Genomic DNA, 18861 nt, shown 5'->3' on the forward strand with positions numbered 1-18861 from the left:
AGTGGTCGAGGGTATGTTAAAGTCAACAAAGCAAGTGGAGGAAGCATAGCAAATATTGATAGGAGTGATAAAGGGAAAAATGTAGTGCGGTATGAAGCACAAAACAAGTACTTGTGCTTTTAAAGTTGGGAGCCAGTCACAAATTCAATGTTTTACTTGTGGTGAAGGTGGACACAACTCTTATGCTTGTCCGCAGCGGAGGGTGAACCTAGCTGACTTTGAAGTAGAGGAGGCTCTGGAACCTATTTATAATGCATATGTTGATGAGAATGAAGATGTTTATCCAATTCAAGGGGAGTCTTTAGTGATTTGAAGAGTGACGACAATAACAAGCAGGGGAGAAGATTGGTGGCAATGTAGCATTTTCCAAACACATATTCTTTGTTGTGCTTTTAAAGTTGGGAGCCAGTCACAAATTCAAATGGCTTAAAAAGAAAAATGAGATACCAGTTACAGCCCGACGCTTGGTGAAATTTACCATGGGTGGTGATATGGATAATGAAGCTTTGTGTGATATAGTGTCAATGGATGCTAGTCATATTCTTCTGGACAAACTGTGGTTATATTATCATTACATCGATCATCATATTAAGCCCAATACTTATTCATTTTATAGAAGCAATAAGAAGTATACCTTGCATCAGGAAGTTAAAAGAAGCTGCTAGTTCTTCCACAGGCAGCAAGGTTAATGGATTTTTATCCGCTGAAACAATTTGAAGCTGAGAGTAGAGAAATAGGAATTATGTATGCTTTGGTTAGCAAATTGATGAAGGGTGACCAAATTGGAAGCAATTGTTTAAGGAGTCTGAGGAGATGGTTAGTATTGATTTGCCATGGATTTACCATCAATGAGAACCATTCAACATGTCATTGATTTGGTTCCAAAAACATCTTTACCAAATCGACCAGCTAATCATGTTGCCTATGCAACGAGCTGAGATGCAAAGACAGGTTGGCAAATTGCTTGCTCAAGGTTTGGTGCATGAAAGTAAAAGCCCATGTGCTTGTCTGTTCTTACTTATTCTTAAAAAGGATGGTTCTTGAAGGATGTATGTAGAAAACGAAATCACCATCCAATACCGATTTTCCATTACTCATCTAGAAGATTTGCTTGATCAGTTGGCTGGTTCGGGAGTATTTTCCGATTGATTTGAAAAGTGGTTATCTCCAAATCAAATTGAGCAGTGATGTATGGAAGACTGCATTCAAAACACCAGACAGACTCTACTAGTGGTTGGTGATTGTCATTCGGCCTTTCTAATGCACCAAGCACATTTATAAGGGTCATGACTGAGGTAACAAACTATTTCCTGAAATCATTAGTCATTTATTTTGATGACATTTTAATTATAGTCAAACAAAAGAGGAGCATTTGATTCAGCTATGCCAAATTTTAGAGGTACTTCGTAGGGAGAAGCTCTTTATTAAGTTAAAGAAATGTTATTTCTTGAGCAATGAAATGGTGTTTCTAGGATTTGTTGCTTCAGCAAATGGAAACCAGACCCTGGTAAAGTGCGTGCCATTATAGAGAGGCCAACTCCTCAACCAATCAAAGAAATTCGAAGTTTTCATGGGTTAGCCTCATTTTACTTGAGGTTCAAAATTTCAGCTCTATTATTAGTCCTATTACTAAATGCTTGAAGAAGAACAGTTTTAAATTGTCGAATTCTGCACAAAAAGCCTTCGAACAGATCAAAACCTTGATAACAGTTCTTGCACCACCAGATTTTGAATACTTGTTTGTTATGGAGTTTGATGCCTTGCATGAGGGAATTGGTTCTGTTCTCAACCAAGATGGAAGGCTGGTGGAATTTTTTAGTGAGAAGTTATCTGATTCTAAATGAGAGTAATCCACCTTTGACTTGAAGTTCTATGCTTTGGTGCAGGCTAATCATCATTGGCAAGATTATTTGGCTTATTATCAGGAATTTTGTGGTTTATTCAGACCATCAAGCATTGTGGTATTTGAATTCTAAGAAGAAGCTTAGTGAACATCATGCTAGGTGGAGTTCTTTTCTTGATGAGCTCAATTTTTCAATGAAATACAGAACTGGAGAGTTGGATATAGTGGCAGATACATTGAACAGGCGATCTGTAGTCCTAACAGTAATGAGTACTCAAATTACAGGCTTTGAAGAGATGAAAAATCAATATAAAACTGACCATATTTCTGCCACATTGTAGATGAATAACGAGGGCCAGCAAAATCAGAAAAATTGCTATACAGGTTGCATGATGGTTATTTGTTCAAGGATAATCAGTTATGCATTCCAAAGGGATCTTTACCTGAACAAATTATCAAAAAACTTCATGGTAATAGCTTGGGAGGATATTTTGGCAAAGATAAGATATTGGCAACGGTGGCTGATCACTATGATTGGTGAAGATGTATAAAGATGCGGACAGACTGGTGCAAAAGTTATCATCTTCCAGATTTGGCAAGGGGAGGTCACAAAGCACAATGTCATACACCCCTTTACCTGAACCAAAAGCCCCATGGATTCATTTGAGCATGGATTTTGTCTTGGGATTTCCAATGACTGAAAAAGGAAACAACCCCACTTTTGTTGTGGTGGACCAATATTCAAAAATGGCACGCTTTATTCCACGTTCTAGGACTTCTGATGCTACACATATTGTTGAGTTGTTTTTCAGAGTAACAAGGCTATATGGTGTTCCAGCTTCCATTGTTTCTAATAGGCATGTCAAGCTTATGGGGCACTTTTGGAGAACCTTACGAAGGAAGCTAGGGACTCAACTAAGTATACAACCTTATGAATGAAGCTAAAGACTCAACTTAGTATTCGAGCACGTGCAATCCATAAACAAATGGTCAACCGGAAGCAATTAACTCAACATGTTGAGATGTCCTGTTGGAAATAATGTGAGGACCTAGGAGGCTGGGACTTTGTTATACCTCAAGCTGAATTTGCTTACAACAATTCGATTAATAGAACCATAAAGAAGACACTATTTGATGCAGCATATGGGCTTAAACCACAACATGTGCTTCATTTAGCACTGTTGCTGCAAGAAGCCCAACCAAGCGTTAATGGAGAGGCTTTTGCAGAACATATTCAGCAGATCCATGAGGACGTAAGAGCAGCCTTAAAAGCCAACAATGAAGCTTATGTTGTCGCTGCCAATCAACATCGATGGGTCAAGGGCATTGAAGAGGGAGATTTCCAAAAGGTACTTATTACAAATTTGAATCAAGGAATGGCCCATGTAAAGTGGTAAAGAAAATCAGTACAATCCTTATTTGATAAAGCTGCCACCTAATTTAAAAATCAGCCCAATCTTTAATGATTTTGATTTATATTCTTTTAAGGTATTGATGGGGAAGTGGCTACAATAGCAGATCAGGTTCATCAGCCATCAACCAAGCAGACAGATGTTATTGAAGATGTGTTGGATGTCAAGGAAGTGAGGTCAAGGAGAGGCAACCAATATAGACGATTTTTGGTAAAATGGTTGGGCGAGCCAGCTACTAAAACTACCTGGATTGTAGAACATGAGTTGAAGAAGGTTGATCCAAACATAAATACTGAAGCTGTCAAAGTTTTTTCATTGAAGTCAAGTTTTTTTCCCCAACCCAAGGAGACTGACATGGGAGCATCAAAGTGGTTTGCTTAATTATCTACTTGTAATATGTCCTTTTGTTACATTGTTTTAGTTTATGGTCAGTAATTATGTCTCTAGTTATATTCAGAAGTCATGCAACTAGCATGTGCGTTTGGATGGCTAAGATTAGATGGAGTTATTTGTCATCAATAGTTGGGATTACAGAGCTGTTGTAAGTTGTAAGCCTAGTATAAATAGTCTTCTAGACTCTAATTAAGCAACCAACTTATTCTTGTTTAGAAGCTAGTGTTTAAAAACCCTAAAATCCATTATTCTTATTCTTGTTTCAATCTTGCTGAACTTTAGCCCTTGTTTTGCTCTCTATGCTGTCTTTTACTTCCAGCACTATGCTAATAGACCCTATATTACATCTCTTCTTTATGAATGAGAAAATCGTGATACGATCTTAGTATAACTACATAATCTAACCTATGCAGATAAATTTGACAATTCTGATCTACCCCAAGCTGTAGAGACTTGATCAATGGGCATTGCTAGCTAAAATTGGTCCCAAATCTTTGGGAATTGGTTCACTCAAAAGCATAGGGAAACCTTGCCGACTCTCAACTTCAACTGCAAAGCAACTATAGGGCAAGCCAATTTATGTTTTATTGTATCAAATGCCCCATCGATCAAGTCACAACTCCTTACTTGTCATCTAATGTTACTGTCATGTTGAGCTGCCTATCTTCTAGAGCATTCTTTGTTTATTCAATTTTACTCTCTACACAAGCTCTTGCTAAGATGGAATCCATCCCTTGTCACTTGGGCAAGGTGGTAGGGTTCTATTCCAGTGGGAGTCAGCCCTTGAGGGCTAGGATCAGCAGAGGGTAGAAGGTGCAGGTTAGCCCCTCCTAATCTAGTAACAAGGTCGTCAACTTTCCTAGGCAAGGCCAGACGATGAACCCCTTGTATAGTCTAGGCAGGCTCCTAGGCATATGGATGGCCGCTTAGGAAGAAAAGTTCATCAAGCTTTTATCATGCCAACTGTTAAATTTTAATCAGATGCATAAATATGCATGTGCATAAGATTTCAAATACTGCTAGAATGGGATGGTGTGAACAGTACTGTAGCATTCCTGCAGGTTTCCAGCACAGGTACACAGTGTCCATATGGGACAGTCCCATACTATGTGCCTTGTACCATGTGTCAGCACCTGATATTGCACTGTTCCAGCAAAAAAATTAGTACAAGGTCTAGCAGCAGTATTTGAAACCTTGAATGCACATATATACTCTTTTTAAACCATATATGGGACCATGAAATATGCGTCACAATTAAAAAGTCCAAAGACCAAGATTCACAAGGAAAGAAGTAAAAGCGTTGACGCTGTTGCAGCATCCAACTTTGTGCAATCTTTGTTGGGTTCCGATCATGCAGCGGAAATCGAATTTTAAAATTTTTTAAACAAACAAATCAATAGCTTTAACAGTTAAAACTATCAAGCCGAAACCCAAACCCTAAAATCACTTTGCCAATGTCGATCAAAACAAAACAAGCATGCAAAGGAATAGAATTTTATACTTTCACCAAAAAGCAATATGGCACGATGGCGATCTCCACGAGACTCCAAAGTAGAAGCCATCCAACGGTGATCCACACGAAAGTTGACCAAGGTCCTTCCTAACCAGTGCACTGTCGCAGCCTTGTCTTATCAAGAACACTACCGGCTTCGAACATGAAGTACGATCACACCAAAGCCCAGTCGCCTTCGATCTTGCCACCAGAATCACGCCAAGAAAACACTCTTCAGATGTCTCACAACCTAGGATTTGAGTTTGGGCTCCAACACATGGAAAAATCAAACCCTAGGGCACACTAGCAACACTTGCCAATTCTCTCACCATCCTTCTTGCAACTTTTGCCTCTCAATTTTTTCTTGCCTTTTTCTCAGATTTTTTTAGAATTTTCCCTCTCTTTTACACGCCACTTATCTCTGATTTTCACCCAAAATCAAGCACCTGGTCCATATGGGATGCTCCATATAAATAGGTGATCATGGGACGTAAGGAAGGACCCTTTGGCGCCCCACTTTCTCACACGGTGAAATAATCACCGTGTTTTATTTATGGCATAAGAGAGCCTTCACACAGGACTCCTCTTCTGCACCCCATAAAAATCTCATGTAAAAACAGCGTGAAATAAATAGAGTTCTGGATGAGAAAACGAGGCGATAAGATAAGATAAGAGCCTTCATTAAGGACTCTTCATCTTCTCACGTTAATTAAGAGGGGGCGGCAACATTATTTTGGCGTGAAACCTGATGGGCACAAAGGACTCCATCCACACTTGAAACTGTTCCAAGTTGGATAAGAACCCAATTAAATTGGACCCAATCCCATTAGGTCCAAGACAACTGGTCTAGTTTAGCTCAAACACTTTGAACTGAACCAATTTAGGAACTTGGGTTAATACAATGTGCTAACATAGCAAATTAACCTTTAGAATTTACATTAAATCCTAATTAAATCAGACCAAGACCAAATCCCAAAATGTGTGACCCATTGGGTTCCAAATCTAACCAGCAGTAGATCCAGACTCTCGACATAACCTTAATCCGATCAGATTAGGTCAGCGAAAAGTCCCAATCAACTAGAAATCTTTCTAATTAATTTTCAAATTAAACTCTTTTAATTCTGACGAGTCCATAAATCAAGATTGACGTCTAGCAACGTGTCATGACTATCCATAAAATTTGAAATTTTGATAAAAAATTATCAAAATATCCTTCAGTAACAAGTTACCGTGTAATTCAATCCTTCAGTCAAACAACATCCCAGATGAGCTGTAAGAATGGAAACATGTCAAACCCAATTGTTTATCTATATGTATCTCGATCAAAAAGCAATGATTCAGTTGTTGATATATTAAAAATCCTTTTCTAATGATCATCCTGCGTTGGCCAAAGACTTCCAGAATCATCGACCTATGAGATCACAGAGAATGTTCGCTCTCCTTATTAGAAGTGACTGATTCCTTATTGATCACTCACAATCTTCATGCACACTTCACCACATCTAAAACACCCCATACAAAGATCAGAGAACCAAGTTAGGAAGTGAATCAAAACATGAATTCATATACACAAGGTACCATAGCGACCTTAGGTCAAAGGATCACTTACACAACTCCCACTAAAAAATCATCAGCTGACATGCGAATAAGACTCTATCAGATATTCTCTCACAAGTCTATTCAGTGAAGTCATTCTCTAATGAGCACCCATATCCTTGTATTAGTATCACCACACAAGTGATTGTGAGATCAACCACCCTCATCTCTAAGCATACATAGGACATGCCAATTTTACCGAAATCATTGATTTCCGACTCAATGAACCAACGACTAAGAATATTTTAGGTCATGGCTATCAAGATTTTAGGTCTCACTGGTGTGATCTCATCACGGCCCTAAAACCATTGCCTAGACCTATGGGGTTCATTATAATCTTAAAATAATAAGATACAGCAAATAATGAATCAAAAATGCCTATTTTATTAATAATAATTATGTCAATTACATGAGTCTGAAAGACAAATTACAGAAAATACCCTCTCGCATCCCGTATGCGATTGACTTGTAGGGCATTATTCTTTCAATCTCTTACTTGCACTAAAGCCAATCATTCCTATACTTGATGCCCATGCAATCAAGGTGACAGTCAAACTGCTGCACTGACAAGGTCTTAGTGAACGGATCTGCTATATTATTCTTGATATCAACTCGCTCCGTTATCACATCGGCGTCTTTCGACTATCTCCCGAATGAGGTGGAATCGTCTTAAGATGTACTTGGATTTATGATGAGACTTCGATTTCTTAGCTTGAGCAACTGCTCCAGTATTATCACAATAAAGGGGCACTGGTTGTTCAATCTCTGCAACCACACCCAATTCTGAGATGATTTTTTTCATCCAGACGACCTCCTTAGCAGCCTCACTAGCAGCAATATACTCAGCCTCCGTGATCAAATTAGCAACAATTTGCTGTTTGAAACTCTTCCAACCTACTATCCCACTATACAGGGTGAACACATACCCAAATATAGATTTGCTATCATCCGGATCAGATTGAAAACTAGAATCAGTATCACCTTCCAAGTTTAAATTAGATCCATCATATATGAGAAAAACATCTCTAGCCTTTCTCAAGTACTTGAGTATGTTTTTCACAGCTTTTCAATGATCCTCTCCAGGATCAGCCTGAAATCTGCTTACAATGCTCAAGACATAAACCACATCAGGCCCGATACATAACATAGCATACATGATTGATCCTACAGCCGAAGCATAAAGAATAGAACTCATTCTATTTCTCTTCAGGTGTCTTAGGAGACATCTTTTTAAAGAGTTGTATGCAATGATCTATAGGCAAGTAACCTCTTTTACTTCCCTCCATGTTGAACCTCTTCAACACAAGGTCTATGTATCTAGACTGGGACAAGCCTAGTATCCTTTTTGATCTATCCCTATAGATCTTTATACCAAGTATGTAGAATGCTTCACCCAAATCTTTCATGAAAATTTTTTGTGATAGCCATGTCTTAACCGATTGCAACATCGGGATATCATTTTCAATGAGCAGTATGTCATCCACATACAAGACCAAGAAGACAACAGTACTCCCACTAGTCTTTTTGTACACACAAGGTTCATCCACATTTTTGATAAAACCAAACGATTTGACTGTCTCATCAAAACGGATGTTCTAACTCCTCGATGCTTATTTTAATCCATAAATGAATTTATTCAGTTTGCATACCTGATTTGCTCTCCCACTAGAAATAAATCTCTGGCTGAGTCATATAGACTTCTTTCTCGAGCTTTCCATTGAGGAAGGCAATCTTGACATCCATCTGCCAGATCTCATAGTCATGGTATACAGCAATAGCAAGCATTATCCGAATAGACTTGAACATGACTACCGACGAAAAGGTTTCTTCATAATCAACCCCTTATTTTTGTCTGAAACCTTTTGCCACCAGCCTAACCTTATAAGTCTCTACCCGTCCATCTGCTTCAATCTTCCTTTTGAAGATCCATTTGCAGCCTATAGAAATCACACCCTCAGACGTATCAACCAAAGTCCAAACTTGGTTGGTATACATGGAGTCCATTTCGAATTTTATGATATTGAGCCATTTGTCAGAGTCACTAATGACAACTTCCGAATAGGTCATGGGATCATCATTCTGAATGATGTGGGATGTGTTGTCATTCTCAATGACAAATCCATATCTGAGTAGTACATTACGCACTCTATTTGATCTTCGGAGAAGAGGTGTGTGTTGTGGCTGTGCCTCAACAATGGACATATCTGATTGAAAATCATTTTGTGAATCCTGAATGGGTTATAGGTTTTGAACTTCCTCAAGTTCAACAGACCTCCCACTACCCCTTTCTTGGATAAACTCTTTCTCCAAGAAAACGGCATGCCCACCAACAAACACCTTTTGTTAAGTAGGATGGTAGAAATAGTATCCTATACTCTCCTTAAGATAATCCACAAACCTGCATTTTTCTAATCTAGCATTCAGCTTATGTCCATCAACATTTTTCACTTAAGCCGAACAACTCCAAATCTTAAGATGTTTAAAACTGGATCTTTTTCCTTTCCATATCTCATATGGAGTGCTAGAGACAGATTTGGAAGGCACTTTGTTTAAAACATACGCTGCGGCCTCGAGAGCATATCTCCAAAAGAAGATCGAAAGATCCATGAAACACATCATGGACCGCACCATATCTAATAAGGTGCGATTCCTCCTTTCCGCAATTCTATTTAATTGTAGAGTGTAAGGAGGTGTCCACTGAAAGAAAATTTCATTTTGTTTTAAATGTTCGAGGAACTCACTAGTCAAGTGTTCTCCTCGATCAGATCGAAGAGCTTTAATATTTTTACTAGTTTATTTCTCAACCATTCTTTGATACTCTTTAAATTTGTCAAAGATTTCAAATTTGTATTTCAATAAATACACATATCCAAACCTAGACATATCATCAGTAAATATGATGAAGTAAGAGTATCCACCTCTGGCTTGAGTCGACATTGGACCACAAATACCAGTATGTACAAGATCCTATATGTCACTTGCTCTTTCTCCATATCCAGTAAATGGAGTCTTGATCATTTTTCTCATGAGACAAGATTCACAAGTTTCATATAATTCAAAATCATAAGAATCAAAGAATTTATCATTGTATAACTTGTTAATTCTTGATTCATTTATATGATCAAGTCAGCAGTACCAAAGGTATGTAATATTCACATCCTCTCTCTTTCTTTTTTCATATTATAAACATGAAATACATTATCATTAAGTGATAAAAATAAAAAATCATTATCAATATAAGTATTTCCATAATATTTATTAGAAAAATATATAGAACCATTATTTTTTGCTTTTATTTCAAAACCTTGTTTTAATAACAATGGTACAGAAATAATATTTCTAACGATATTAGAAATATAATAACAGATCTTCAATTCCAAAATTTTGCCCGAAGGCAACTTCAAAATCTTGATTCTTACAGTTTTGGCCTGAATAGACTCTCCACCAACGCCGAACAACTCGAAATCACCTTTATTCAGACTCTTTATTTCTTGCAGACCCTGCAACGATTTGCAAAGGTGTGAGCCACAGGCGATATCCAATACTCAAGAATCTGCAATTGAAGTACTTAATGATAAGTTAATTTATATCATATACAAACCTTTGACAACCTGCTGGTTTCACAATTGCAAGGTATTCCTTGCAATTCTTCTTCCAATAGCCCTCCTTGCCACAGTGATAGCAAGTACTTTTGGCGGAGATCTTCTTCGCCTTCTTCTTAGAGATGCCAGCCTTAGGGTTCAGCTTTTTCTTGGAACCCTTCTTGTCTTTCTTCTTGTTGATCTTATCGATGAGAAGAACCAGATCTTTTTCGCCCTTGAAATGACTCTCTGCTGTTTTCAGCATGTTCAGCAGCTCAGACAGACTGATGTTCAGTTTGTTCATATGGCAATTTATGACAAACTGAGAGGAGTCAGAGAGAGACTGCAGGATCAAATCCTGGCTAAGTTCACCATCCATGGCAAAATCCAATTGTCCCAGATGAGTGATCAAATCAATCATCTCCAGGACATTTGTTTGCACAGAGGTGCCTTCAGTCATGCGGACACAGAATAACTGTTTAAATATCTCATATCTAGCAGTTCGACTTTGTTCCTCATACAACTCCTTAAGATTAAGGAGTATAGAGGAATCATCCATGTCCTCATGCTGCCTCTGAAGCTCGTTGCTCATCAAGGCAAGCATGATGTATTTGACAATTACACTGTTATTTTTTCACATCTTATATGTGGCCCTTTCCTCCTCGAAAGTATCTTCCCCGATCGTATCGGGTGCAAATGTATCCAATATGTAAGAGACTTTCTCTTAAGTAAAAACAATTCTCAAATTTCTCAACCAGTCCACATAATTTGGTCCGATCAATTTGTTTGCATCTAATATGCCTCTAAGTGATAGTGAGGATGCCATATGTGCAGTTAATCTACAATAACAAGAACATAATATAAGTGGACAACTCAAGATGACATGCACAACTAAATTATGACTTTTGTCTAATTATGTCTCCCACTATTTTAATGGATTTCATAGCCCTCAAGTATGAAAAACGAAAAACATCCTTATGTTTCTTAGTGGGGTTAAAATCCCTATTCCTCACAAACACCTTGTGGATAGCACAACAAGCATTCATGAGTTCAAGAGTAGGTAACTCCTTACCAATTGTACCTCATACAATTCTCAATATTTTTCTCTCTTGCCTCTAGATACTTATAGTCTTGTGGATAGCACAACAAACTATAATGTTCTAGTTAAGTTAATCCTTCAATCCCATATGGTCATACTTAAACAATGCTGCCCTTGTGGATGCACAACAAAGCAACACTATACAAATATGCCATAAGCATCAATATGCACTTAGTCAACATCATATCAATTTTCATAGTAAGCCTTGTGGATAGCACAACAAGCTCACTGAGATCTTGACATACTCTATCGACCAAGTTTGAAGGAAGGTCCTTGTAGTGTCTACATCACTAATCAATCTTAGTCCGAAATTCAATAAGATTAAATTGGCCAGATCAGCATACAGACCTAATTAGAAAATCACTTTTCATATTCTCCTAGACACCAATTGATCAAATGAATTCGACATTTGAATTGAAAGTGAATCCCGACATTACAACTTAATATAATTTTTTACAAGGGTCTTTAAACTGATCTCTGCACATCCTAACTATAACTACATAAAATGTGCTAAATATATTATGCAATTTGGCATGCATTTACAAGTCATAATAACAATCATATAATCATACCAAAAATCATATAAGGATGCATAAAATGACTTAACATATATCAAGCATATCAAATAAGAAAGCAAATCCTAATCCGATTAGGCATGCATAACATCCTTAACCATAAATCGATTGAAGCATCTAGCAACCATGAAACAATAAATTTCAAATTATCATAAATTCATAATTTTAATAACTGAAATTTAAATCCATGGTTCATATAAAGTCAAAAACGATTTTTGATTTTAAAGACTGATGCTAAAAATCGATGCAATATTTTTAGCAATATATGAACAAAAACAATTCTATACTACAACTTTGCACTTGTTTGATCAAATCTAACAAGAATGGCTCTGATATCACTATTGGATTTTGATCACGCAGTAAAAATTGAATTTTAAAATTTTTAAAACAAACAAATCAATAGCTTTAACAGTTAAAACTATCGAGCCGAAATCCAAACCCTAGAATCACCTTGCCGATATCGATCAAATCAAAACAAGCATGCAAAGGGATAGAATTTTACACTTTCACTAAAAAGGTAATATGGCACGATCATGATCTCCACGAGACTCCAAAGTAGAAGCCCTCCAACGGTGATCCACACGAAAGTTGGCCAAGATTCTTCCTAACCAGTGCGCTGCCGCAGCCTTGTCTTCTCAAGAACGCTATCAGCTTCGAACACGAAGTACGATCACACCAAAGTCCAATCGCCTTCGATCTTACCACCAGAAGCACGTCAAGAAAACACTCTTCAGATGTCTCACAACCTAAGATTTGATTTTGGGCTCCAACACATAGAAAAATCAAACCCTAGGGCACACTAGTAACACTTGCTAATTCTCTCTCCACCCTTGCAACTTTTGCCTCTCAATTTTTTCTTGCCTTTTTCTCAGATTTTTTTCAGAATTTTTCCTCTCTTTTACATGCCACTTATCTCTGATTTTCACCCAAAATCAAACACCTGGTCCATATAGGACACCCCATATAAATAAGTGACCATGGGACGTGAGGAAGGACCAAGGAGCGCCAACCTTTGGCGCTCCACTTTCTCACACGATGAATAAATCATCGTGTTTTATTTATGGCACAGGAGAGCCTTCACACAAAAGGACTCCTCTTCTGCACCCCATAAAAAGCCCATGTAAAAACAGCATAAAATAAATAGAGTTCTGGATGAGAGAACGAGACGATAAGATAAGATAAGAGCCTTCATTAAGAACTCTTCATCTTCTCACGTTAATTAAGAAGGGGTGGCAACATTATTTTGGTGTGAAACCTGATGGGCGCAGAGGACTCCTTCCACACTTGAAACTATTCCAAATTGGATAAGAACCCAATTAAATTGAACCCAATCCCATTAGGTCAAAGACAACTGGTCTAGTTTAGCTCAAACACTTTGAACTGAACCAATTTAGGAACTTTGGTTAATACAATGTGCTAGCATATCAAATTAACCCTTAGAATTTACATTAAATCCTAATTAAATCAGATCAAGACCAAATCCCAAAGTGTGTGACCCATTGGGTTCCAAATCTAGCCAGCAGTGGATCCAGACTCTCGACGTAACCCTAATCCGATCAGATTAGATCAGCCGAAGAGTTCTAATCAACTAGGACTCTTCCTAATTAATTTTCAAATTAAATTCTTTTAATTCTGACGAGTCCACAAGTCAAGATTGACGTCTAGCAACGTGTCATGACTACCCAGAAGATTTAAAATTTTGATGAAAAATTACCAAAATATCCTTCAGTGGCAAGTTACCATGTAATTCAATCTTTCAATCAAACAATATCCCAGATGAGCTGTGGGCATGAAAACATGTCAAACCCAATTGCTTATCTATATGTATCTCGATCAAAAGACGATGATTCAGTTCATGATATATTAGAAACCCTCTTCTAATAATCATCCTGCTTTGGCCAAAGACTTCCAGAATCATCGACCTATGAGATCACATAGGATGTTCACTCCCCTTATTAGGAATGATTGATTCCTTATTGATCACTCACAACCTCCATGCATACTTCACCACATCCAAAACACCCCATACAAGGATCAAAGAATCAAGTTGGGAAGTGAACCAAAACATGGATTCATGTATACAAGGTACCATGGCAATCTCAAGTCAAAGGATCACTAACATAATTCTCACTAGAGAATCATCAACTGACATATAAATAAGACTCCATCAGATGTTCTCTCGCAGGTCTATTCAGTGAACTCATTCTCTAATAAGCACCCATATCCTTGTATTAATATCACCACACAAATGATTGTGAGATCAACCATTCTCATCTCTGAGCATACATAGGACATGCCAGTCTTACCGGTATCATTGATCTCCGACTCAATGAACCAACGACTAGAAATATTTTCGATCATAGCGATCAAGATTTTAGGTCTCACTGGTGTAATCTCATCACGGCCCTAAAACCATTGCCTAGACCTATGGGGTTCATTATAATCTTAAAACAATAAGATGCAGCATATAATAAATCAAAAATACCTATTTTATTAATAATAATTATGTCAATTACATGAGTCTGAAAGACAAATTACAGAAAACACCCTCTCGTATTCCATATGCAATTGACTTGTAGAGTATTATTCTTTCAATCTTGATATCCACAAATTCTTTCATACATAGTTATCATCATTACCATTTAAGATAACCACCACCAGTTCCTATTAAGAGCTACCCTCAACATTATTACAAGTTTCTGTTTGTTCTAACTTAGATGCCTACCTCCAACCCGACGAATGTGTGCACTCCCTCTCCTTTGTAGACTCTGCATCATAAGTTCACAGGAATGTCATAGGTTCACAAGAACCTCTCCGCCACTTGGCATAGCACCTAGTCATTAGTAAATTCATTGCCCAACCCACTTATTTAAGTTTTAGCACGAATCAACCTCAACACTTTGTGTACATGCATTGTTATTAATAAAATTTTCTCTTAAAGTCATCAAGGGAAAAGTTGATAACATTTTTAAACACAACTCTCAACTCCATCCACTTAACCTGAGTTGTATCTATATTTATACATCCATCACTAATTCTTTTGCATAATAGATTGTAAAAAATAAATCAATCACATTGTGGTATCCTTGACCCATTATCTTTGACTACAGCCTCATTTTTTCAGCATTTTTTTCACCAAAGTTTCTTTCCTTTTTTTTTTTTTGATTCCACCAAATTCTTAGGCTCTTAACCTCTATGATTTTACTCATAATTCCAATGTATTAAGCCATCTTCTTAGGCTCTCATTATCTAAAACTATATCAAGAGCAAGTAATGTAAGCCATGGTTCATCTTTGTGAATGTAATTGGTGAGGTCATCTCGAACTAGGCATGCTTGGTGGTATCCCAACCATGCTCACTTTTCACTAGTCCATTTACACACACACACACACACACACACACACACACACACACATATATATATATATATATATATATTCTTAACACTTGTCATTACCCTAGAGTATGAGCAGAAAACAAGTTCAAAATATCATTCATGCAAAGATTTCTTCCTTAATGCAATGTGAATTAGTTTTTCATTATGCAATTACATGCTTTGTCCAAGTTGGTAAAGAACATTTGTAGACTACTTATTCTTCCTCCAAAAAATTCCATCAATTGCTAAAGCAAGAAGATGACACAGAAATTGTCTTTAGCATGTTTAGTCGTTGTCACTGTTCCAATAACATAACTCATGCTGATTCCAAGTCTGAATATAAAAGGTGGAGGTAGAATATTAGGATTATGATCATATGGGTAAAGGACATTTGTAGAGCACTTATCCTCCCTTCAACAATTTCAATTGGCAAAGCAAGAAGATGGCACCCAAACCACGTTTGCATAAAACCAAATTCATTCTTTTTCACTCACGCAGATTCCTGGTCTGAATAAAAAAGGTGGAGGTTCAATCTTAGGTTCACAAACACTTAAAGAAAACTATAGGATGAATCTATCATCTCCATGTAAAAAAAAGTGGGGGAGTGGGATTATAAAATGTAATGCATAGTGAATATCATAATATTCAATCATTCATATTACCCAAAGAAAATATAGAAAGATTAAAAAAGATGGAGAATCACTAAATTTCTGTCCTTAAAAGCATAGGTTACAGCTAATAAGGTCATCATAATCCAATACATGCTGTTGGACAAAAATTATAAATGAAATGAACAATGCGCCAGTCAACAGAAAAAGTAATGCTAAAGCAGAAATACATGAAAGCTTAGGCCAAACTCTTACCGTAACTGTTTCAACAGAGTAATACCCACGATCTACATAATCTCCCATAAACAAGTAATTGGTATCTGGACACTAGCAAACAAAAATACAGCATTCCTTAGATTCAATTTGGGAATATGCATGAAAATCATTCAATTTCTGGATATAAAAGATGGGAAAACAAACATACTATGTTAAAACAACATGCAAGCTGTTTAAGCCATTAATTAAGAAATATTAAATAGCAAAAAACAACTTGGCAAACACCAGCCTAATACTATTATCAGCTTTATTAGCTAACTGCAATACTGATTAGCAAAGAATGGCCCCTCTAGCATTACAAGTCACTGAAATTAGATGTAAACAAGCTTTAAGTGGTTTTTAAAGAATTAAAAGAAGAAACATCCAACCTGTGCTATCCCAATGAAAATAAAAGAGCTGTAAGGCTATTTGGCTGGGTAAGAGACAGCAGATTAAAACATGCAAACAGTTGATAGTGGCAATGCATCGAACTGTACATTTTATTTATTCAAAATGTTGTTCTCTTGGCCTGGTGCAGGTGCCTGCTCGACATTATGCTCAGTGGTTAATTTATAACATCTTGATATGAGCAAACCATTCATTCCCTGTATCAATGACCAATTAGTGTAACCACTGTCAGCTTCTCACCAGTGAGGCAGCAGAGAGAAGCAACAAAAGGCAATAATGTGGAGCAATCTGAGGGATCGGGAGAAGCCACAGATCCCACAATCCCAAAATTAATAAGCTAATATATTCTACTAGAAAGCTAATCTAATTGTCCCAAAAAAAATAGATAAAAAGTATAAAGAACTCTGTTAAGGATTCCATCCACCAACTTACTTCTCCTTCCAACCAGATTCTTTTCCCCACCCTTTCCTGCTGTGCAAAACCTATCATCCACATAACTTGTGCCAGCATCCAAACAGGTCCTAAATTCACATCTAAGAACCAATTGTTTTGATATTTATTATCCCTGATGAAAATAAGCACAGGATTCTTGAGCAAAGTGTCCAATATGTAACAACTTCCAAATAATGAGGATTTCATAAGGAATTGTGATAATTACAACATATCAACTCTATTTATCCTTAATATTTGTTTTATGGAAAAACCTTAGCAAAGAACAAACAAAAAAAGAGAGAGAAAAAGTCATGTTTCAGGAAAATACCTTTCCACCAATCCGAAATAGCTCTGCAAGATCATGAAATTGCCCATGAATGTCACCACATATTGTCACAGGGCTTTTCACAGGCTGCAAAACAGGGAAGAAAAAATAGCTTAATCTCAACATGCTCAACATGAACCATAATCTATCTTTTGCATATCTACATAAAGTCACAGATATGAGTTTTTTGAGTCATTGGATTTCATCTTGCACTGATATAACAAGCTTTTCATATACTCTGCAACATTAATTCATATAAATAGTGTTCACCTGAACGGTTCAAAATAACAGAAAATGCGAAATAGTGTATATAAAAGAAATTCACATGCAGTACTAATGCTAGGTTAACAATATACTATAGCAGTTCCCACAGATAAGATCAGGAGGAAATGACAATCGAGTTAAACATGAAAAAATAAAAAAAACAGAGCTGTCAATATATATTGATAATTGGATACGTTTGACTCCATTATAATATTGTAATCTAACACATCAGTTCATAATTCTGTTCTTCTGTAGAGGACATGAATAATTAAACAAACATAATTTTTCTCATTTTGTCCATAGTTCCACCTTCAGTCATGACATAATCAATACCATAAAGTATCACACAGCTAAAACATTCTACAAAGTATAACACATCTAAAACATTTTAGCAAAGAACAAAAGATTTAACCAGATATTTAAAAAAAAAGGAAGCACATAACTTTAAATTTCTACAAATCAGATTGCACGCACTCAATGATGGCAAAGCAAAGATGGCTAAACAATTTCATGCACACATGCATATATAAGTGCACGTATTTGTATGTTCTATTACTTGAGATGGAAATATTAGACTTCAATGATTTGGATTTTTTTTTTTTTTTTTTTGAGAATTTGTAGATCATTCAGGGCCTTCCAATATATACATTGATGATGATCATATGCTGATGATGTCAGCAAAGTTAAAGGACTGGCTAGAGTAATAACTATACTTTTGTGGCACAAATGTTTGGATCATTGATGGGCAAACTGAAGGGTATTATAGTCAAAAACAATCATCAAGCTTCCAAAAGATGATTTTGTCTGTCTAGTCATTGAATTTGAACAATCTCAGACTCCTTGAAAATATCTACTCAAGACATATGTGCGATATTTCATGATAAGTAGCAAAACTCCTATGTTTTTAAGGATTGTAGCCAGCAGAGGTGACAAGCGGGCTGCCTAGCCAGGTGGAGGCACTAGCCAGGTGCCTAGGTAGGCAACCAGAAGCCCAGGTAATGCCACCAAAATTCCTTGAAATACTAACAAACATAAGATATGTAAAAGAAAAAAATAGTCATGTATCTAAAACATGAAGCATAACATGTCAATTAAAATATATCAAGTCAAAGGAAAGTACCAATTTGCCAATATTCCATACAATTTCTTAAATCAACCTCACCCCCCTTGCCCAAGCATGATGCAAAAATTAAAGTTGACAC

At 36.8% G+C, this 18861-nt stretch overlaps 1 protein-coding gene across 8 annotated transcripts in view; it reads right to left on the reverse strand.

Annotated features, from left to right (window-relative positions):
- LOC105034019 (serine/threonine-protein phosphatase PP2A catalytic subunit) overlaps positions 1–17482 on the reverse strand; it is a gene marked incomplete at its 5' end in the record, with an annotated part of 84984 nt that extends 67502 nt beyond the window's left edge. For 4 of the 8 annotated variants that reach the window (XM_073253768.1, XM_073253767.1, XM_073253765.1 and 1 more), the window contains 3 exon segments: positions 10156–10236; positions 16231–16302; positions 17399–17482. In XM_073253768.1, coding sequence (XP_073109869.1) covers positions 10156–10236; positions 16231–16302; positions 17399–17482 — 237 coding nt within the window. 8 annotated transcript variants of the gene reach the window in all.
- Positions 17483–18861: the final 1379 nt, after the last annotated feature.

This window comes from Elaeis guineensis, chromosome 3, assembly GCF_000442705.2.
Source record: "Elaeis guineensis isolate ETL-2024a chromosome 3, EG11, whole genome shotgun sequence".
In the NCBI taxonomy this organism is placed as follows: domain Eukaryota; kingdom Viridiplantae; phylum Streptophyta; class Magnoliopsida; order Arecales; family Arecaceae; genus Elaeis; species Elaeis guineensis.